Source organism: Pipistrellus kuhlii, unplaced genomic scaffold (genome assembly GCF_014108245.1).
Source record: "Pipistrellus kuhlii isolate mPipKuh1 unplaced genomic scaffold, mPipKuh1.p scaffold_m20_p_7, whole genome shotgun sequence".
NCBI lineage: Eukaryota > Metazoa > Chordata > Mammalia > Chiroptera > Vespertilionidae > Pipistrellus > Pipistrellus kuhlii.
In genome coordinates this window covers 24,511,629-24,534,505 of record NW_023425573.1, presented here as the reverse complement: position 1 = coordinate 24,534,505, position 22,877 = coordinate 24,511,629, and the positions used below count along the sequence as shown (strand labels likewise).

At 40.6% G+C, this 22,877-nt stretch overlaps 1 protein-coding gene across 1 annotated transcript in view; it reads right to left on the bottom strand.

Moving 5' to 3' along the window:
• Positions 1 to 22,877, bottom strand: part of LOC118709344 — a 197,066-nt gene that overhangs the window by 150,127 nt on the left and 24,062 nt on the right. Inside the window, exons 15-25 of the mRNA XM_045575611.1 lie at positions 18,193 to 18,339; positions 17,120 to 17,203; positions 14,196 to 14,342; positions 13,116 to 13,199; positions 10,795 to 10,848; positions 9,197 to 9,343; positions 8,133 to 8,216; positions 5,696 to 5,749; positions 4,762 to 4,813; positions 2,429 to 4,083; positions 1,352 to 2,290 (exon numbers count right to left, since the gene is read on the bottom strand). Coding sequence (XP_045431567.1) covers positions 1,352 to 2,290; positions 2,429 to 4,083; positions 4,762 to 4,813; positions 5,696 to 5,749; positions 8,133 to 8,216; positions 9,197 to 9,343; positions 10,795 to 10,848; positions 13,116 to 13,199; positions 14,196 to 14,342; positions 17,120 to 17,203; positions 18,193 to 18,339 — 3,447 coding nt within the window. The remainder of the gene's footprint in view (positions 1 to 1,351; positions 2,291 to 2,428; positions 4,084 to 4,761; positions 4,814 to 5,695; positions 5,750 to 8,132; positions 8,217 to 9,196; positions 9,344 to 10,794; positions 10,849 to 13,115; positions 13,200 to 14,195; positions 14,343 to 17,119; positions 17,204 to 18,192; positions 18,340 to 22,877) is intronic.

Below are 22,877 nucleotides of genomic sequence, written 5' to 3'. Positions count from 1 at the left end.
GCTATTTGTTACATTTGCTCTTGGGTCTTTTCAGGTTGCTGCCCCTAAATGGACTTGTTTTCAATGTTCACAGGATTTGGAAGTAAAGGAAAACAAAGACTTAGCCAAAAGAGTTGCGAATTTTATACAGTTATCTGGCCTAACATTTTGGTTGTTGTAAGCATAAATAGATATCTTATTTGCAAAGACATTTAAATTTCATATAATAAAACCCTAATATGCAAATTGACCAAACTTTGAAACAACTGGTAGAATATGGGGCTCACAGCTGGTGAGCACAGAGGCGGTGGTGGGAGCCTGTCCTGCCTTCAGCAGTGCTAAGAAGCAGCAAGCTGAGCTGTAAGTAGCAGTGAGCAGATGGGTGGTAAGGCATGAGGGTCCCAGACTATGAGAGGGAAGTCCGCCTGCCTGCTTAGGCTCTTGGACTTGAGAGGATGCAGGCCAGGCTGAGGGTCCTCCCACCCCACTCAATGCATGAGTTTTATGCACTGGGCATCTAGTATCACCATTATGTCATGCTGGGGATCATCATTAAATGCTATAAATAGATTTGATAGTAATAGCCAGAAGCTTTTTCTTCTATCAATAATTAATTTTGAACATGTTTGTGAAAAATTTAACCAATAGCTGACTCTCTCACTTTCTCTACTCTATACAGAATAGATGGTGAGTAGGTGGACATCACTATGTAATCCACCACATTGGGAGATTTTATGTCTAATAATAGGAGTGATACACACTGCCATTCAACTAGAGCCGTTATAAGTGTCAATTTTTAGTGATTTCTTTCTATGTAGTTTTATTTATTTTATTGAGTTTATTGATGTGGCATTGGTTAATGAAATTACACAGATCTCAGGTACACAATGCTACATCATCTGTTTACTGAATTGTGTGTTCACCACCCCAAGTCAAGTCTCCTTCCATCACCATTCTCTCCCGCTTTACCCTCTTGTACCTCCCCTATTCCATCCTCCTGCTGTTAATCATCATACTGCTATCTGTGTCTGTATATGAGGATTTGTTCCCTTTTGCTTAATTTCCTTACCCTTATCACCCAGTCCCTGAACCCCAACTCACATCTGACAGCTATCACTCTGTTCTCTGAATCTGAAGGTCAATTCCTATTTTGTTTGTTAGTTTACTTTATTCTATAAGGTATTTAGGGATCAAGGGTGTTAAAAGAGGGAAAGAGAGGAACATATGCAATACTTTGAACAATAAAATATCTTTTTAAATGGCATGAGATCAAGGCAATAATAGGCTCAAAGGCCTTGGTGTGTGTTCAGAGAAACAGGAGCTCTGAGCCCAGACTCCTAGTGTCTTAAAGCCCAGCAATGGAAGCCCTTACCCTTCTCATCAGGACCAATTCTCAATGCAGAGCTACAGGCTCCCAGGAGATTATCACGTGCACTGAATCCTGAAGAACCTTGAAGACTTCTCACTGCAGAGCTACAGGGTCCTGAAGACTTCTTCAGTGCACCAAATCCTGAAGACACCTCAGAACTTCTCATTGCCAAGATACAGGCTCCAGGAAGCGTTTTCTGTGCACTGAACCCTGAAGACACTTCAGAAACTCTCACTGCAGAGCTAGAGGCTCCTGGAAGCTGATTCTGTGCACTGTATCCTGAAGACACTTCAGAAACTCTCACTGCAGAGCTACAGGCTCCTGGAAGCTGATTCTGTGCACTGATCCCTGAAGACACTTTAGGGTTTCTCACTGCAGAACCACAGGGTCCTTGGGGCTGATTCTGTGCACTGAATCCTGAAGACACTTCAGGGTTTCTCACTGCAGAGCTACAGGCACCTGAGGGCTGATTCTGTGCACTGATCCCTGAGGACACTTCAGGGTTTCTCACTGCAGAGCTACAGGCACCTGAGGGCTGATTCTGTGCACTGATCCCTGAGGACACTTCCAAAACTCTCACTGCAGAACTACAGGCTCTTGGGGGCTGATTCTGTGCACTGAATCCTGAAGACACTTCAGAAACTCTCACTGCAGAGCTACAGGCACCTGAGGGCTGATTCTGTGCACTGATCCCTGCGGACACTTCCAAAACTCTCACTGCAGAACTACAGGCTCTTGGGGGCTGATTCTGTGCACTGAATCCTGAAGACACTTCAGAAACTCTCACTGCAGGGCTACAGGCACCTGAGGGCTGATTCTGTGCACTGATCCTTGAGGACACTTCCAAAACTCTCACTGCAGAACTACAGGCTCTTGGGGGCTGATTCTGTGCACTGAATCCTGAAGACACTTCAGAAACTCTCACTGCAGAGCTACAGGCACCTGAGAGCTTCTTCTGTGCACTGATCCCTGAAGACACTTTAGGGTTTCTCACTGCAGAACCACAGGGTCCTTGGGGCTGATTCTGTGCACTGAATCCTGAAGACACTTCAGGGTTTCTCACTGCAGAACTACAGGCACCTGAGGGCTGATTCTGTGCACTGATCCCTGAGGACACTTCAGGGTTTCTCACTGCAGAGCTACAGGCACCTGAGGGCTGATTCTGTGCACTGATCCCTGAGGACACTTCCAAAACTCTCACTGCAGAACTACAGGCTCTTGGGGGCTGATTCTGTGCACTGAATCCTGAAGACACTTCAGAAACTCTCACTGCAGAGCTACAGGCACCTGAGGGCTGATTCTGTGCACTGATCCCTGAGGACACTTCAGGGTTTCTCACTGCAGAGCTACAGGCACCTGAGGGCTGATTCTGTGCACTGATCCTTGAGGACACTTCCAAAACTCTCACTGCAGAACTACAGGCTCTTGGGGGCTGATTCTGTGCACTGAATCCTGAAGACACTTCAGAAACTCTCACTGCTGAGCTACAGGCACCTGAGAGTTTCTTCTGTGCACTGATCCCTGAAGACACTTTAGGGTTTCTCACTGCAGAACTACAGGGTCCTTGGGGCTGAATCTGTGCACTGAATTCTGAAGACTCTTCAGGGTTTCTCACTGCAGAGCTACAGGCACCTGAGGGCTGATTCTGTGCACTGATCCCTGAGGACACTTCAGGGTTTCTCACTGCAGAGCTACAGGCACCTGAGGGCTGATTCTGTGCACTGATCCCTGCGGACACTTCCAAAACTCTCACTGCAGAACTACAGGCTCTTGGGGGCTGATTCTGTGCACTGAATCCTGAAGACACTTCAGAAACTCTCACTGCAGAGCTACAGGCACCTGAGGGCTGATTCTGTGCACTGATCCCTGAGGACACTTCCAAAACTCTCACTGCAGAACTACAGGCTCTTGGGGGCTGATTCTGTGCACTGAATCCTGAAGACACTTCAGAAACTCTCACTGCAGAGCTACAGGCACCTGAGGGCTGATTCTGTGCACTGATCCTTGAGGACACTTCCAAAACTCTCACTGCAGAACTACAGGCTCTTGGGGGCTGATTCTGTGCACTGAATCCTGAAGACACTTCAGAAACTCTCACTGCAGAGCTACAGGCACCTGAGAGCTTCTTCTGTGCACTGATCCCTGAAGACACTTTAGGGTTTCTCACTGCAGAACTACAGGGTCCTTGGGGCTGAATCTGTGCACTGAATTCTGAAGACTCTTCAGGGTTTCTCACTGCAGAGCTAGAGGCTCTTGGGGGCTGATTCTGTGCACTGAATCCTGAAGACACTTCAGGGTTTCTCACTGTAGAGCAAGAGGATCTTGGGGGCTGATTCTGTGCACTGAAGCCTGAAGACAATTCAGAAACTCTCACTGCAGAGCTACAGGCACCTGAGGGCTGATTCTGTGCACTGATCCCTGGAGGCACTTTAGGGTTTCTCACTGCAGAACTACAGGGTCCTTGGGGCTGAATCTGTGCACTGAATTCTGAAGACTCTTCAGGGTTTCTCACTGCAGAGCTACAGGCACCTGAGGGCTGATTCTGTGCACTGATCCCTGGAGACACTTCAGAAACTTTCACTGCAGAACTATAGGCTCCTGAGGGCTGATTCTGTGCACTGAATCCTGAAGACACTTCAGGGTTTCTCACTGCAGAGCTGCAGGCTCCTGGGGGCTGATTCAGTGCACTGAATCCTGAAGACACTTCAGGGTTTCTCACTGCAGAGCTACAGGTTCCTGGGGGCTGATTCTGTGCACTGAATCCTGATGACACTTTAGGGTTTCTCACTGCAGAACTACATGGTCCTTTGGGCTGATTCTGTGCACTGAATTCTGAAGACATTTCAGGGTTTCTCACTGCAGAGCTAGAGGCTCCTGGGGACTGATTCTGTACACTGATCCCTGAGGACACTTTAGGGTGTCTCACTGCAGAGCTACTGGGTCCTTGGGGCTTCTTCTGTGCACTGATCCCTGAGGACACTTTAGGGTTTCTCACTGCAGAGCTATAGGCTTTGGGGGACTGATTCTGTGCACTGATCCCTGAAAACACTTCAGAAACTCTCACTGCAGAGTTAGAGGCTCCTGGAGGCTGATTCTGTACACTGATCCCTGAGGACACTTTAGGGTGTCTCACTGCAGAGCTACTGGGTCCTTGGGGCTTCTTCTGTGTACTGATCCCTGAGGACACTTTAGGGTTTCTCACTGCAGAGCTACGGGGTCCTCGCGGCTGATTCTGTGCACTGATCAATGGGTTTCTCACTGAAGAGCTATAGGCTCCTGGGAGCTGATTCAGTGCACTGAATCCTGAAGACACTTCAGTGTTTCTCATTGTAGAGCTACAGGGTCCTAGGGGCTTTTCCTGGGCACCACATCCTGGAGGCACTTCAAGAAATTTCACTGCAGCGACACATATTACTCGAGGCTTCTTCACTGCACAGAGTCCTGAAGACTCTTCAATACTTCTCCCTGCAGAAGGAATAAATGTTTCTTAAAGATTTCAGTGAATGACATAATAACAGAAACAATAAAAAGTGTGCGAAGCCCTAAAATCTCATGTGTGGAATATTAAGTTCTCAGACCTACATGATCTGCCTTTTTTGAACTCTCATGACCTATAGGTCAATATTTTATCCCTCACTGTCTGCTAAGATATTTCACTTTCAGTGGGATTCTCTGATTTCTTTATTTTAAAAAATATATTTTCTTATTGACTTTAGAGAGAGTGTGTATGGGAGAGGGAGAGAAACATCTATGAGAGCTGCCTCCTAAACACAATTTTATTGTGCAGCCCTTGGCAAATGCCCTGATGGGAAATCAAACCAGAGACTTCTGTGTGCATGGGAGGCTGCCAAGCCAACTGAGCCACAAAAGCAGAGTATCTCTCTGTATGTTTTTTGGCCCTCCGTATTATGCACTACGCTCTCCTTCTTCTTTTACAGGTAGCTTATGGATTTGTGTTCATGTCTGTCATTATATTATATTTTAGTTCTGCTTCTTTCCCAAGGTAGTCTTAGAAATCTGAAGACTACCTTGAAGAAGGCAGATCTCTCATTTGTATGCTTGACAGAATGACTGTGAAATAGATACCTTTCCACGTTTTAAAACACTTTGGAATCTTTGCTTGAGAAAATAATTTGAAATTGTATTGTGTTTGAGTGATTGACCTTTTAGGTGTATTTGTCATAGCCATCAGCCTTACTAACACAAAAGTTAAAATACAAACTATCTTACATTAAAGCAAACTTGTATTTACTATAAAAGAAGTAGCAAAAAATTAAAATAAATCTTCAGATTAAAAAAGACATGCTCATTTATAACCATGAAATATTCTTATTCGCTTGCTCTTACCTGTTTTGCAAACTATTTTTCCAGATGTAGGTGATTTTCTGAAATCGATTGATTCTATAAAGTAAAAGAGAGAGAACAGTTTTTGTTTGCAGTGGTCTTACAGAGTTTGTGACAACTGTCAGAGCAGATAGGGTTTGTGAAAACTCAATGTTGAGATGATCATATTTCTCTTTCTCGCACTTGAACCCAGTTCTGGTGCTCCCCTGAACCCCACAATGCTGGGCTCCTGCCTGGTGCTCCCATTTACTTTCCATGTAAATTGTAAATGACTCTCAAACATTAACATCTCCTACACTATAAAGATGGCATAATCTACTTACCTTATCTCCCCGTTAAGGTTTTTGTGAAAAGAAGTGAAATTTAATTCACAAAAGTAGTGAAAATCAAAATGTAAGTCAATCATTTAAGTATCATTTCAATTAGAAAGTAGTTGGTCTAAACCATTTATCGTATTAATAATTAATATTAGCACAAAATATACTTTTAAAACATTCTAAGGTTTCTATTAATGGCACAATAGTCAAGAGTTAGCAAAATATTGTACTCTGCTTTATAGAATATAAACTCTTTACCATTAACATATGATAGTGTGTAGTAAAAAAGAATATTATTTACTAGTATATTATTGCTAAATTTTCAATGTATCAATTGATTAAACTCATCCAGTCAAACAACCATTTAGAATGATCCTTGCCCCCTCCTGTTTAGCAATAGGATTGAAAAAGCTAAATGGTTAAAATGGTATCCCAAAAGTAATGAATCAATGAATACAGAGAACTTCAGAATGAGATTCATCATGAAAACAGGGCCCTGTGCTCTGTAGACTCTGGATATTTGTCCAGAAATACAATCTTATCTGATACAATTTAGAGTCATGAACAGGTGGCTTCTTGGGACTCTCTTCCTTTATTTGATTTTAAGGAATGTAGTTTATTGATCACTGGACAAGCAGTAGGATTCTTAGATGTCTCAGTGTGTGCCCAGGGAATTTATGTAGCATGGAATTCCCTAATACAACTTGAAAAATCTAGAAAATCCATATATACTATGGCCTGCAAACGGGACACCTGGTCTGTCCCTTTAAGTCACCTGCCTTGTAGGTTAGTGATGCTCCATTCTCTGTCCCCATAGCAGAGACAAGTCCATGGCAAAGAGCACAAGTGCTCTGTTTGACCCTTACCTTCCTACACTTCTCTCTGTTCTACCTCTAACCCTTCAATTGCCATTTCACACTTCCTTCATGTGCTGATTCTTTGTAGGGAGATCTTGGAAATATTGTGTTAAGGAGCATTTTGGTAGGAAGCCCCTTCTACCCCCTCGGGCCCTTGAAAGAAGCTCTTGTGTCTGAGCCATAGCCCTATTTTGGAACCACTTTTCAGAGCACTTTGCCTACACTAAGCCACAGTCACAATGTGCACTCTATAAACTGAAAAAAACTTAGTTTTACATTGATATATATATAGAGAACTATTAGAATAAAAGTATTATTTACAATATTATCTTATAACATCAAGACTAGGTCACATCTTTATTTATGTTTAGCTTTTTTCCTAGTGGGTTTACCTCAAAAGACATGTTTCTAATGCCTCTGGGAAAGTGGGAAGGAAAACCCAATCTCCACTTTGTACATTAAAGTGCTACAGATCTGATGACCACTCATGCTATACACAGGACTGAAGAAACAACATTTTGTTAACTGTTTTGAGATGCAGATTTACAAAGGAAATAACAGGAAATTCAGGATGCTAGTCCTGTCCTTCCCTTTATCTCCATGTAACTTTGAGGAAGATTTGAAATATTTGTGTGATTTTATTTTTTCATCTAGAAACAAGAGTAATAATGGCCATCTTTCTCACTCCCCAGGGTTGTTGTAAAGCAAAAGGTAAGACACAATTTGCAAAGATCCTTTGTAAAGACATTCTATATGTCATGACTTGCTGGAAAACTCTCTAGAAAACAACATTTGAGGTTTCAAAACACCTTATTCATTTCTGCTAACACAGGAGAGCTGGAGGAATTGACCCTCAACACTATTCAAACTTTGTGATTAGATGACAATATGACCTTCCAATAAAGAAATATTTAGCTTTCTCTTCTCTGTAGAAATCCCTGTATACACCCAACTCTTTATAGCCACAGAATTAGTTTTAATATAAATTCACTACTTTGCTAGCCTATTACTACCATATAACTAATATATGGGAGCATTGGTTGATTTATAGGACCTATGAATTAATAGGCCATATAATTTAAATATATAAATATAATGATTTATTACAGTGCACATTCCAAATGTCAGGTAAAATAAATACAGAGAATGCGATTCCAGGACAAACTGAGTCTGTGGTATAGGATGAACTGAGAATTGATGCCTCAGGAAACAGTGCCTCTTCATTGAGATTCCTGCACCCCAAGCCTTGAGCTCCCACCTCTTTACCTGGTTCCCTTTTCAATGCTGTGGTGGAAGCTTCAGCGGGTCCATCTCCACTAGTAAATTCTTCAAAGTCCTGACTGTTAATCACTGCACAAAGAAGAAAAAAGCACACATTGTCTTGGGGTGAAGCCACGGAGTGGAAATCTCTTCATGGGAGCAGTAGGAAGACATAGAAGTTAAGTTAACTCAGGTCCCTCTGGTCTGTGACCAAAGTGTGTGACCTTCAGGTTGTTCCAGGCCCTATCCGGGGATCATGACATTCACGGACAGAGTGCAGCTTTGCCTAACCTGAAGCACAATTCTTACATCCAACCTCACTACACCTGCTATCCCCATGCCCATTGTATTTCAACTCCCATCAACACTCTATCTCTTACCTCCACTCTCTAATATCTCCATCCTCATTCTATCTCTTTCTTTCTTTGATTCATTCCAAACATATCTAAATATTTATTAAGCTAGAAAGATGGATCAAAGAGAAGTATACCTACATAAAGCTATCTTTTAAAAATGGCATCAAATTACATACTGTTAATTTTTAATGTATTTATTATTTTTATATTTTACTCAATGTATTGCAATGTCATTGCTTCACAGAACTGTACAGGATTCAAGTGTACAACTGAAAAAGACATTTTTTGCCCACTGCACCAATCGCCCATCATCCCAAATAAAGTCTCTTGGTTCTGCTCATTTTTGGCAATTATGTTGGTTTCTGGCAAAAGTGTTTCTTTATACCTCTCCTTCTCTTCGTGTGTGTGCTTTTCTCATCTCCTTTCATGAATATCTTCATTTTCTGAAAAATTTCCCTACTCCAATATCTTCCTATCTTTGAATATAGAAACATACACTCTGATATCAACACTTAAATTTACCATTTCTGCTTTTGATATTTTTTCCAATTACTGGGGACGTGTTTCTGTTGACCTCCTGCATAAGGCCCTTGTTCCCTCCACTCTCTACCTGTAACCAAGGCCACCATTACTGTCTCATGGGCCCTGATGACATGTCTCAGATCCTTGTCTGGTCCAGGGATGCACCTCACCCATTCTTCCAGTCAGCCTTACCTATTATGTCAGATGCCTGGTTACAGTCAGTCCTTGCTTGGAATTCACATTCAACTCCTGAATTTAAAAATGGCTTTTCCTCCTTTATATCCACTGGGTCTACAGAGCAGGAATTGGTTTGGGCTCCATGGTGGAGTATCTCTGCTCCTGGAAGAAATGTAATAAATGAAGAATTTTATTTGCTTCCCCTAAGGGAGTGAGCACCCTCACGGCAATCAAGAAGCCCTTCTCCCTGTAGTTCCACTGCAGGGGAAAACTCCCTTATCTGCTACTCAACCCTGTCCTTTCTCTATGCCTCTATTAAAAACAACAGCAACATATTTGTATTGATTGATTGAGAGAGAGAGAGTGAATAGAGTTATATAAATTTCAATGAGAGAGGAACATCATGGATCAGCTGCCTCCTGCACATACTTCTACAAGGCATGGAGCCCACAACCCTGGCCTATGCCCTGATGGGGAATCAAACCAGGGACCTCAGGATACATGTGAGGATGCTCAGCCAACTTAGCTACTCTGGTTGCTTTCTCTGTTTTTTTGTGTGTTTTTGTTGTTGTTGTTTGTTGTTGTTGTTTACCTGTATTATTCAGAACATTCAGTTTCTTCTTTTAAATGTAGCTTATGGATTTGTGTTTATGTCTGTAATTATATTATACTAGAGGACTGGTGCACAAAAGTCGTGCATAGGGGTGTGTGTCACTCAGCCCAGCCTGCACCCTCTCCAATCTGGGACCCTTCGAGGGATGTCCAACTCCCCTTTTAGGCTCGATCCCAGTAGGATCAGGCCTAAATGGACAGTAGGACATCCCTCTCATAGACTGCTGGCTCGAAACTGCTTGCCTGCTTGCCTTTATGATTGCCCCTAACCACTTCTATCTTCTAACCTGATACCCCCTAACCATTCCCCTGACAGCCTGATTGATTCCTAACTGCTCCTCTGCCATCCTGTTTGCCCTTCCCTACAGGTCGGTTCACTATTAACTGCCCTCCCTTGGTGTCACCCCTAACTGCCCTCTCCTGCAAGCTTGGTCATCCCTAACTGCCCTCCCCTGCAGGCCTGATCACCCACATCTGCCTTCCCTTACAGACCTGGTCACTCCCAACTGCCATCTCCTGCATGGCAGCCATCTTGTGTCCACAAGGGGGAAGCCATCTTTGACCACATGGGAGCAGCCTTGTGTTGGATGATCAATTTGCATATTACTCTTATTAGATAGGATTTTAGCTCCATTTCTTTCCCAAGGTGGTCTTAGAAATGTGACATTGAAGAACACAGATCTCTCATTTGTATGATTCCCAGAATGACTTTGTGAAATACATTTCCTCTCTCTTCCCCTTCTCTCCAACCTTTCTAAAACTGTTTGGAAAGTTTACTTGATAAAAATATTAAAATTGTATTGTGTTTGAGTGATTGGCTTCTTTAGGTTTATTTCTTGCAGCCATTACCCTAACTAAAACAAAAGTGAAAATATGAACTATATTATATTTAAACAAACTTGTATTTTACTATAAGCGAAGTAGCAAAAATTAGAATGAATCTTTTGTAGGAAACACTGTTCATTTGTCACCATGAACAGTTCTTATTTGCTTGTTCTTACCTGTTTTGCAAAGTATTTTTCCAGATGTAGGTGATTTTTTGAAATCCATGGACTCTATAAAATAAAAGAGAAAACAGTACTTGCTTGCAGTGGTCTTACAGAGTCTGAGACAATTCACCCAGCAGATAGGGTTTGTGACAATGTCAGTGTTGAGATGATTATATTCCCCTTTCTCTTACTTGAACCCAGTTCTGGTGCTCCCCCAAGCACCATGATGCTGGGCTCAGGCCTGGCGCTCTCATTTACTTTCCTTGTGAATTTGTAAATGATCCTCAAGAATTATCATCTCCTACACTACAATGATGGTATAACCTACTTATCCTATCTCCCTGTTAAGGTTTTTGTAAAAAGAAGTGAAATTTAATTAAAAAAATAATGTGAAAAATAAAAATGTATCTTTAAGTCTCATTAGAGTTTTAAAGTAGTTGGTCTAATCCATTTTACCACTAATAATTAATGTTAGCACAAAATATACTTCAAAATATTCTAATGTTTTTATTAATGACACAATTGTCAACAGTTAGTGAAATATTATGCTTACTCTGCTTTATAGAATATAAACTCTTTACCATTAATATATGGTAATGTACAATGAAAAAAAAACACTATTTTTACATTTATTGCTAAATGTTTAATATATCAATTGATTTTGCTCAGCTAGTCAAACAGCCATTTAGAATGATCCTTGCCTCCTCCTATTTAGCAATAGGATTCATAAAGCTAAAGGCATAAAATGGTATCCCAGAAGTAATGAATCAATGAATAAAGAGAACTTCAGAATTAGAGTCATCATGAAAACAGAGCTCCGGATTTAGACTCTGGATATTGGTCCAGAAATACAATCTTGTCTGATACAATTTAGAATCATGAACAGGTAGTTTCTTGGGACTCTATTCCTTTATTTCATTCTAAAGAATCTAGTTTATTGATCACTGCACAAGCAGTAAGATTCTTAGATGTCTCAGTGAGTGCCCATGGAATTGATGTAGCATGGAATTCCCTAATACAACTTGAAAATTTTGAAAATCCATGTATACCATGGCCTGCAAACAGGACACCTGGTTGGTCCCTTTAAGTCACCTGCCCTGTAAGTTAGTGATGCTCCATTCTCTGTCCCCATAGCAGAGACAAGTCAATGGCAAAGAGCACAAGGGCTCTGTTTGAACCTAACCATCCTACACTTCTCTCTATTCTACCTCTTACCCTTCAGTTCCCATTTCACACTTCCTTCATCTGCTGTTTTTTGTGGGGAGACCTCGGAAATCTCGTGCTGAGAAACTTGTTGGTAGGGAGCCTCTTCTACCCACTGGTGCATCTTGAAATAATCTCTTGTGTCTGAGCCATAGCCCTATTTGGGGATCACTTTGCAGATCACTTTGCCTACACTAAGCCACGGTCACAATGTGCACTCTATAAACTGAAGGAAACTTACATTTTACATTGATGGATATTTAGAACTATTAGGATAAAAGTATTATTTACAATATTGTCTTATTGTAACATTAAGGCTAGGTAACATCTTTATTTATAGCTCTTTTCCTAACGAGTTTACCTCAAAAGACATGTTTCTAATGCCTCTGGGAAAGTAGGAAGGAAAACTCAATCTCCACTTTGTACACTAAAGTGCTACAGATCTGATGACCACTCATGCTATACACAGGATTGAGAAAACAACATTTTGATAACTGTTTTGAGCTCCAGATTTACAAAGGAAATAACACAGAATCCAGGAAGCTACTATTGTCCTTCCCTTTATCTCCATTTGACTTTGAGGAAGATTTGAAATATTTGTGTGATTTTATTTTCTCATCTCAAAACAAGAGATGAGAAACAATGACCATCTTTCTCACTTCCCAGGGTTGTTGTAAAGCAAAAGGTAAGACACAATTTGCAAAGATCGCCAGGACTGGTTTGGCTCAATGGATAGAGCGTCGGCTTGGGGACTGAAAGGTCCCGGGTTCAATTCCAGTCAAGGGCATGTGCCTTGGTTGCGGGCATATCCCCAGTGGGGGGCGTGCAAGAGGCAGCTGATCGATGACTCTCTATCTCTCTCCCTTCTTCTCTGTACAAAATCAATAAAATATATTAAAAAACAAACAAACAAAAAAAAACAATTTGCAAAGATCCTTTGTAAAGTCATTCTAAATATAATGATTTATTACAGTGCACATCCCAAAGATCAGGTAAAATAAACATAGAGAATGGGATTCCAGGATAAACTGAGTCAGTGGTATAGGATGAACTGAGAATTGATGCCTCAGGAAACAGTGCCTCTTCATTGAGATTCCTACACCCCAAGCCTTGAGCTCCCACCTCTTTACCTGGTTCCCTTTTCAATGCTGTGGTGGAAGCTTCAGGGGGTTCATCTCCACTGGTCAATTCTTCAAAGTCCTGACTGTCAATCACTGCACAAAGAAGATAAAAGCACACATTGTCTTGGAGTGAAGCCATGGAGACCACTGAGTGGAAATCCCTTCATGGGAGTAGTTGGAAGATATACAATAGCAGCTAAGTTACTCAGGTACCTCTGGTCTGTGACCAAAGTGTGTGACCTTCAGGTTGTTCCAGGCCCTATCCGGGGATCATGACGTTCACGGACAGAGTGCAGCTTTGCCTAACCTGAAGCACAATTCTTACACCCAACCTCACTACACCTGCAATCCCCATGCCCATTGTATTTCAACTCCCATCGACACTCTAGCTCTTACCTCCACTATCTAATATCTCCACCCTCATTCTATTTCTTTTTTTCTTTGATTCATTCCAAACATATCTAAATATTTATTAAGCTAGAAAGATGGATCAAAGAGAAGTATACCTACATAAAGGCTATCTTTTAAAAATGGCATCAAATTATATATTGGTAATTTTTAATGTATTGATTATTTTTATATTTAGCTCAATGTATTGTGATGTGATTGCTTCACAGAACTGTACAGGATTCAAGTGTACAACCGAAAAAGACATTATTTGCACACTGCACTAATCGCCCATCATCCCAAATGAAGTCTCTTGGTTCTGCTCATTTTTGGCAATTATGCTGGTTTATGGCAAAAGTGTTTCTTTATACCTCTCCTTCTTTTCGTGTGTGTGTTTTTCTCATCTATTTTCATTAATATCTTCATTTTCTGAAAAATTTCCTTTACCCCAATACCCTATTCTCTTTCAATATAGAAACATACACTCTGAATAACAACACTTAGATTTACCATTTCTGTTTTTCATTTTTTTCCAATTACTGGGACGTGTTTCTGTTGACCTCGCTGCATAAGGCCCTTGTTCCCTCCACTCTCTACCTGTAACCAAGGCCACCATTACTGTCTCCAACGGCCCTGATGACATGTCTCAGATCCTTGTCTGGTACGGGGATGCACCTCACCCATTCTTTCAGTCAGCCTTACCTATTATGTCAGATGCCTGGTTACAGTCAGTCCTTGCTTGGGCTTCACATTTAACTCCTGAATTTAAAAATGGCTTTTCCTCCTTTACATCCACTGGGTCTACAGAGCTGGAATTGGTATGGGTTCCATGGTGGAGTAGCTCTTCTCCTGGACAGAAATGTAATAAATGAAGAATTTCATTTGCCTCCTCTAAGGGAGTGAGCACCCTCACGGCAATCAACAAGCACTTCTCCCTGTAGTTGCACTGCAGGGGAATGCTCATCCATCTGCTGCTCAACCTTGTCCTTTCTCTGTGGCTCTCTTAAAAACAACAGCAACATATTTTTATTGATATTTTGAGATTGAGAGAGAAAGAGAAAGAATAGAGTTATATAAACTTCAATAAGAGAGGAACATCATGGATCAGCTGCCTCCTGCATACACTTCTACAGGACATGGAGCCCACAACCCCGACCTATGCCCTGATGGGGAATCAAACCAGTGACCTCTGAGTGCATATGAGGATGCTCAGCCAACTGAGCCACTCTGGCCAGAGTTTCTCTGTTTTCTTTTGGCTCCCTTTATTATGCAGAGCATTCCGTTTCTTCTTTTAAATGTAGCTTATAAATTTGTGTTCATGTCTGTAACTATATTATACTAGAGGCCCGTTGCAGGAAGATTCCTGCAAGAACAGGGCTTCCAGCAGGCTTTCCTCCTGCCACCACCACCTCTCCCCCCTCTCCATGCTTTCTCTGCCACCTCTGCCCTCTATCCCCCACCCCGTGCTTTTCCTCTTGCCACTGCCGCTCCCCCGGCACTTTCCTTCCCACTGCCACCTCTGCCCTGCACTTTTCTTCCCACTACCGCTGCCCTGTGCTTTTCCTTCCTTCCAGCCTTCTCTGCCCCCCAACCTAAGCTTTCCCTCCTGCAGCCCCCCACCCCCCTGTGCTTTCCCTCCTGCAGCCCTCAACTCCCCTGTGCTTTCCCTCCTGCCATTGCTGCCCCATGCTTTCCCTTCTGCTGCCCCTCACTTTTCCACCTCCCGCCTCTGCAGCCTCACACCACCACTCGCCCCACCCTGGTTTTCCCTCCCACAGCTGCCTTGCTTTCTGCTTTCTTCTTGCTTCTACATATGCTGTCTTCAGTCTTCACTCCTCCCTACCTCAGTGTATGCAAATTAACCACCATCTTTGTTGGGTTAATTTGCATACCTGCTCTGATTGGCTGTGGTAATAGTGAAAATATGGTCAATTAGTATTTTTCTTTTTTATTATTGTGGACTAGAGGCATGGAATTCCCTAATACAACATGAAAAATCTTGAAAATCCATATACACTATGGCCTGCAAACAGGACACCTGGTTGATCCCTTTAAGTCAGCTGCCTTGTAGGTTAGTGATGCTCCATTCTCTGTCCCCATAGCAGAGACAAGTCAATGACAAAGAGCACAAGTGCTCTGTTTGACCCGTACCTTCCTACACTTCTCTCTGTTCTACCTCTTACCCTTCAATTCCCATTTCCCACTTCCTTCATCTGCTGTTTTTTGTGGGGAGACCTCGGAAATCTCATGCTGAGAAACTTGTTGGTAGGGAGCCTCTTCTACCCCCTGGTGCTCCTTGAAATAATCTCTTGTGTCTGATCCATTGCCTTATTTTGGAATCACTTTTTAGAGTACTTTGTCTACACCAGCGGTCTGCAAACTCTTTAGTCAACAGAGCCAAATACCAACAGTACAATGATTGAAATTTTTTTTGAGAGCAAAATTTTTTTAAACTGAGACTATATAGGTAGGTACATTGTTATTAAGTTAATTAGGATACTCCTAAGCTGGCCTTTGCTAAAAACTCAAGGGGCCAAAGAGCTGCATGTGGTTCACAAAGTGCAATTTGCCAACCACTTGCCTACACTAAGTCACAATCACAATGTGCACTCTATAAACTGAAGGAAACTTAGTTTTACATTGATTGATATAGAGAAATATTACAATAAAAGTATTATTTACAATATTGTCTTGTAGCATCAAGACTAGGTCACATTTTTATTTGTGTTTTGCTCATTTCCTAGTGGCTTTCCCTCAAAAGACATGTTTCTAATGCCTCTGGGAAAGTAGGAAGGGAAAAGCAATCTCCACTTAGTACACTAAAGTGCTGCAGATCTGATGACCACTCATGCTATACACAGGATTGAGGGAACATCATTTTGATAACTGTTTTAAGCTCCAGATTTACAAAGGAAATAACACAGAATCCAGGAAGCTACTATTGTACTTCCCTTTATCTCCATGTAACTTTGAGGAAGATTTGAAACATTTGTGTGATTTTATTTTCTCATCTAGAAACAAGAGTAATAATGGCCATCTTTCTCACTCCTCAGGGTTGTTGTAAAGAAAAAGATAAAACACTATTTGCAAAGATCCTTTGTAAAGCCATTCTATATGTCATGACTTGCTGGAAAACTCTCTAGAAAACAACATTTGGGGTTTCAAAACACCTTATTCATTTCTGCTAACACAGGAGAGCTGGAGGAATTGACCCTCAACACTATTCAAACTTTGTGATTAGATGACAATATGACCTTCCAATAAAGAAATATTTAGCTTTCTCTTCTCTGTAGATATCCCTGTATACACCCAACTCTTTATAGCCACAGAATTAGTTTTAATATAAATTCACTACTTTGCTAGCCTATTACTACTATGGAATCAATAGATGGGAACATTGGTTGATTTATAGGACCTATGAATTCATAGGCCACATAATTTAAAAATATAAATGTAATGATTTATTAAGTGCACATCCCAAAGGTCAGGTAAAATAAACACAAAGAATGGGATTCCAGGATAAACTGAGTGTGTGGTATAGGATGAACTGAGTATTGATGCCTCAGGAAACAGTGCCTCTTCATTGAGATTCCTGCACTCCAAGCCTTGAGCTCCCACCTCTTTACCTGGCTCTCTTTTCAATGCTGTGGTGGAAGCTTCAGGGGGTCCATCTCCACTGGTCAATTCTTCAAAGTCCTGACTGTCAATCACTGCACAAAGAAGATAAAAGCACACATTGTCTTGGAGTGAAGCCATGGAGACCACTGAGTGGAAATCCCTTCATGGGAGCAGTAGGAAGACATAGAAGTTAAGTTAAGTTAACTCAGGTCCCTCTGGTCTGTGGCCAAAGTGTGTGACCTTCAGTTGTTCCAGGCCCTACCCGAGAGGTCATGATGTCCATGGACAGAGTGCAGCTTTGCCCAACCTGAAGCACAATTCTTTCATCCAACCTCACTACACAGGCTATCCCCACGCCCATTTTATTTCAACTCCCATCTTCACTCTATCTCTTACCTCCACTCTCTAATATCTCCACCGTCATTCTATCTCTTTCTTTGATTCATTCCAAACATATCTAAATATTTATTAAGCTAGAAAGATGGATTAAAGAGAAGTATACCTACAAAAAGGCTATCTTTTAAAAATGTCATCAAATTATATATTGTTAATTTTTAATGTACTTATTTTTATATTTAACTCAATGTATTGGGATGACATTGCTTCACAGAACTGTACAGGATTCAAGTGTACAACTGAAAAATACATTATTTGCACATTGCATCAATCACCCATCACCTCAAATGTAGTCTCTTGATTCTGCTCATTTTTGGCAATTATGCTGGTTTCTGGCAAAAGTGTCCCTTTATACCTCTCCTTCTTTTTGTGTATGTGTTTTTCTCATTTCCTTTCATGAATATCTTCATTTTCTGAAAAATTTCCTTTACCCCAATACCTTCCTCTCTTTGAATATAGAAACATACACTCTGATATCAACACTTAAATTTACCATTCCTGTTTTTGATATTTTTTCCAATTACTGCGTCATGTTTCTGTTGACCTCACTGCATAAGGCCCTTGTCTCCTCCCTTTTCTGCCTCTATCAATGCCACCATTACTGTCTCCAACGGCCCTGTTGACATGTCTCAGACCTTTGCCTGGTACGGGGATGCACCTCACCCATTCTTCCAGTCAGCCTTACCTATTATGTCAGATGCCTGGTTACAGTCAGTCCTTGCTTGGGCTTCACATTCAACTCCTGAATTTAAAAATGGCTTTTCCTCCTTTATATCCACTGGGTCTACAGAGCAGGAATTGGTTTGGGTTCCATGGTGGAGTAGCTCTTCTCCTGGACAGAAATGTAATAAATGAAGAATTTTATTTGCCTCCTCTAAGGGAGTGGGCACCCGCACGACAATCAACAAGCCCTTCTCCCTATAATTCCACTTCAGGGGAAAGCTCATCCATCTGCTACTCAAGCCTGTCCTTTATGCCTCTCTTAAAAACAACAGCACCTGCTGAAACGGTTTGGCTCAGTGGATAGAGCATCAGCCTGTGGATTGAAAGATCCCAGGTTCGATTCTGGTCAAGGACATGTACCTTGGTTGCGGACACATCCCCATTTGGGGGTGTGCAAGAGGCAGCTGATCGATGATTCTCTCTCATCGATGTTTTTAACTCTCTTTCCCTCTCTCTTCCTCTCTGTAAAAAAATCAATAAATTATATTTAAAAAAACAACACAAAAAAACAGCACCATATTTTTATTGATTGATTAAGAGAAAGAGGGAAGGAAGGAAGAGAGAGAGAGAGAGAGAGAGAGAGAGAGAGAGAGAGAGAGAGAGAGAGAGAGAGAGAAAATAGAGATATATAAACATCAATGAGAGAGGATGAATCAGCTGCCTCCTGCACATACCCCTACTGGGCATAGTGCCCTGACAGGGAATAAAACCAGTGACCTCTGGGTGCATATGAGGATGCTCAGCCAACTGAGCCACTCTGGCCAGAGTTTCTCTGTTTTCTTTTTGCGACCTGTATTATGCACTACATTCAGTTTCTTCTTTTACATTTAGCTTATGGATTTGTGTGCATATCTGCAATTATATTATATTTTAGCTCTGCTGCTTTCTAAAGGTGGTCTTAGAAATCTGGTATTGAAGAAGGCAGATCTCTCATTGGTATGCTTTCCAGAATGACTTTGTGAATAACATTCTTCTCCCTCGCCCCCCGCCTCCACCACATTTCTAAAAATGTTTGGAAAGTTTACTTGATAAAAATATTGAAATTGAATTGTGTTTGAGTGATTGGCCTCTTTAGGTTAATTTATCACAGCCATTAGCCTAACTAATACAAAAGTGAAAATATGAAGTATCTTATATTAAAACAAATTTGTATTTTATATAAACTAGCAAGAATTAAAATTAATCTTTTGTAAAAAACAAACAACAAAAAAAAAAAACACTGTTCATTTGTCAGTGAAAAGTTCTTATTTGCTTGCTCTTGCCTGTTTCGCAAACTATTTTTCCAGATGTAGGTGATTTTCTGAATTCCATAAACTCTAAAAGAAAGAGAACAGTATTTGTTTGCAGTGGTCTTACAAAATCTATGACAACTCACACAACAGATAGGGTTTGTGATAATTGTAATGTTTACATGATCATATTTCTCTTTCTCTCACTTGAACCCAGTCCTGGTGCCCAATGCTGGGATCCTGCCTAGTGTTCCCATTTGCTTTCCATGTGAATTTGTAAATAATCCTGAAACATTATCATCTCCAGTTCCTCTCACTATGAATGCTGGGATAACCTATGTACCCTGTCTCTCTATTAAGGTTTATGTGAAAAGGAATGAACTTTTATTCACAAAATCCCTGTGATAAGTAAAAATGTAAGTCTACCGTTTAAATATTATTTAAGTTTGAAGGTAGTTAGTCTAAACCATGTTTTCCAGAAATAATTAATGTTAGCACAAATTATACTTTCAAGACTTCTAAGTTTAATATTAATACACTATTGTCAACAGTGAAATATTGTGCTCATTCTGCTTTATAGAATATAAACTCTTTGGTATTAGAATATGATAGTGTGTAGTAAAAAGACTTATTTACTAGTATATTATTGCTTCTTTTTCCATATATCAATTGATTGTGCTCATCCAGTCAAACAACCTTATAATGCCTCTTTCCTCCTCCTATATTCCAATAGGATTGAAATAGCTAAATGTTTAAAATTGTATCAATGCTTGTAGAGAACCTCAGAAAAAGATTCATCACTAAAACAGAGCTCCAGATTTAGACTCTGGATATTTGTCCAGAAATACAATATTATCTGATATAGTTTAGTGTCATGAACAGGTGGCTTCTTGGGTCTCTCGTCTCTGTGTAAGGGATCAAGTCCTTAGATCCTAATAGGATTCCTAGGTGTCTCACTGGGTGACCAGGGAACCAATGCAGCATGGAGTTCCCTAAGACAACTTGAAAATTTTTGAAAACCTATATATACCATGGCCTGCACACAGGCCACCTGATCTGTCCCTTTAAGTCACCTGCCTTGTAAGTTAGTGATGCTCTAATTCATGTCCCCATAGCAGATACAAATCAATGGCAAAAAAGTCCCTGTGCTCCATTTGAACTTTACCTTCCTACACTTCCCTCTGTTCTACCGCTTACCCTTCTATTGCCATTTCCCACTTCCTTCATCTGCTGTTTCTTTGTGGGGAGACCTCGGAAATCTCATGCTGAGAAACTTGTTGGTAGGGAGCCTCTTCCACCCCCTGGTGCTCCTTGAAATAATCTCTTGTGTCTGAGCTTATTTGGGGACCACTTTTCAGAGCTCTTTGCCTACACTAAGTCACAGTCACAATGTGCACTCTCTATAAACAGAAGGAAACTTACATTTTACATTGATAGATATAGAGAACTATTAGAATAAAAGTATTATTTACAATATTGTCTTGTAACATCAAGACTAGGTCACATCTTTATTTGTGTTTTGTTCTTCTCCTAGTTGGTTTACCTCAAAAGACATGTTTCTAACACCTCTGGGAAAGTAGAAAGGGAAAAACAATCTCCACTTTGTCAACTAAAGTGCTGCAGATCTGATGACCGCTCATGCTACATAAAACAAGATTTTGATAACTATTTTGAGTTTCAGATTTACAAAATAAAATAAAATAAAATAAAATAAAATAAAATAACACAGAATCCAGGAAATTAGTCTTGTCTTTTCCTTTATCTCCATGAGACTCTGTGGAAGGTTTGAAACATTTGTGTGATTTTGTTTTCTCATCTAGAAACAAGAGTAATAATGGCCATCCTTCTCACTCCTCAGGGTTGTTGTAAAGGAAAAGGTAAAACACTATTTGCAAAGATCCTTTGTAAAGACATTCTATATGTCACGATTTGCTGGAGAACTTTCTAGAAAACAACAATTGGGGTTTCAAAACACCTTATTTATTTCTGCTAACACAGGAGAGCTGGAGGAATTGACCCTTAGCACTATTCGTGCTTTGTGATTAGATGACAATATGATCTTCCAATAAAGAAATACTTAGCTTTCTCTTATCTGTAAAAATCCATGTATAAACACAATACTTTATAATCACAGAATTAGTTTTAATATAAATTCACTACTTCGCTAGCCTATTACTACTATGGAGGCAATAGATAGGAGCACTGGTTGATTTATAGGACCTATAAATTAATAGGCCACATAATTTAAAAATGTAAATATAATGATTTATTACAGTGCACATCCCAAAGGTCAGGTAAAATAAACACAGAGAATGGGATTCCAGAATAAACTGAGTCTGTGGTATAGGATGAACTGAGAATTGATGCCTCAGAAAACAGTTCCTCTTAATTGAAGTTCCTGCACCCAAGCCTTGAGCTCCCACCTCACCTGTCTCTCGTTTCAATAATAAGGTGGATCCTTTGGAAGGCTCATCTCCACCAGTAAATTCTTCAAAGTCCTGACTGTCGATCACTACAAAAAATGAGAATAAAAGAACAAGACAAAAACAAAACAAATAAACAAAACAAAACAACCTCTAGTATCATGGGGTGGGGCCACATTGCCCCTGGTTGGAAACACTTCATAGATCACTAGAAAGACCTAGAAGCCAAGTTAACTTGGGTCCCTCTGGTTGTGCCTGATGTGTGTGACCTGCAGGTTGCTCCAGGTCCTACCCAGAAAGTGGTGACGGACATGCACAGAGGGCAGCTTTGGCCATCCTGCAGCACTTTATTACCCCTTATCCATTTGCTCAACCTGCTATCCCATCCACATTCTACCTCAATTCAGATTTTCACTTTACCTCTTACCTCCATTCTCTTTCTATTGTCTCCACCCTCAGTGTATCTCTTTCTTTCTTTGCATCATTACAAACATATCTATATATTCACTAAACTAGAAAGTCGTTTCAGAGAGAGGTATACATATATAAAGCCTAACTTTATAAAAGTGGCATCAAATGATATATTTTAATATGTTTGTTTATTTAATATCATTTTAAATTTAATTTATTGGTTCACACATTGCATCAATTGCATACCACCCTGAGCAAAGTCTCTTGGTTTAATTCAATTTTGCTAAATAAGCCTGTTTCTGTCAAAGGTATCTCTTTATTCCTTTCCTAGACGTTGTTTGTATGTTTTTTTTGCATGTCCTTTCATGAATATCTTATCTCTCCAAAACTTTTCCTTTTTCTTTAACTCTTACCCCAATATGTTCCTGTCTTTGAATTAGAAATATACTCTCTGATATCAATATTTACATTATCATTCCTGTTTTGATATTTTTTTCAAATTACTGGGGACATTTTCCCTCTGAACTCCATCATAAGGCACTTGTTCCCTCCTCTTTCTACCTCTAACCAAGGTCACCAGCACT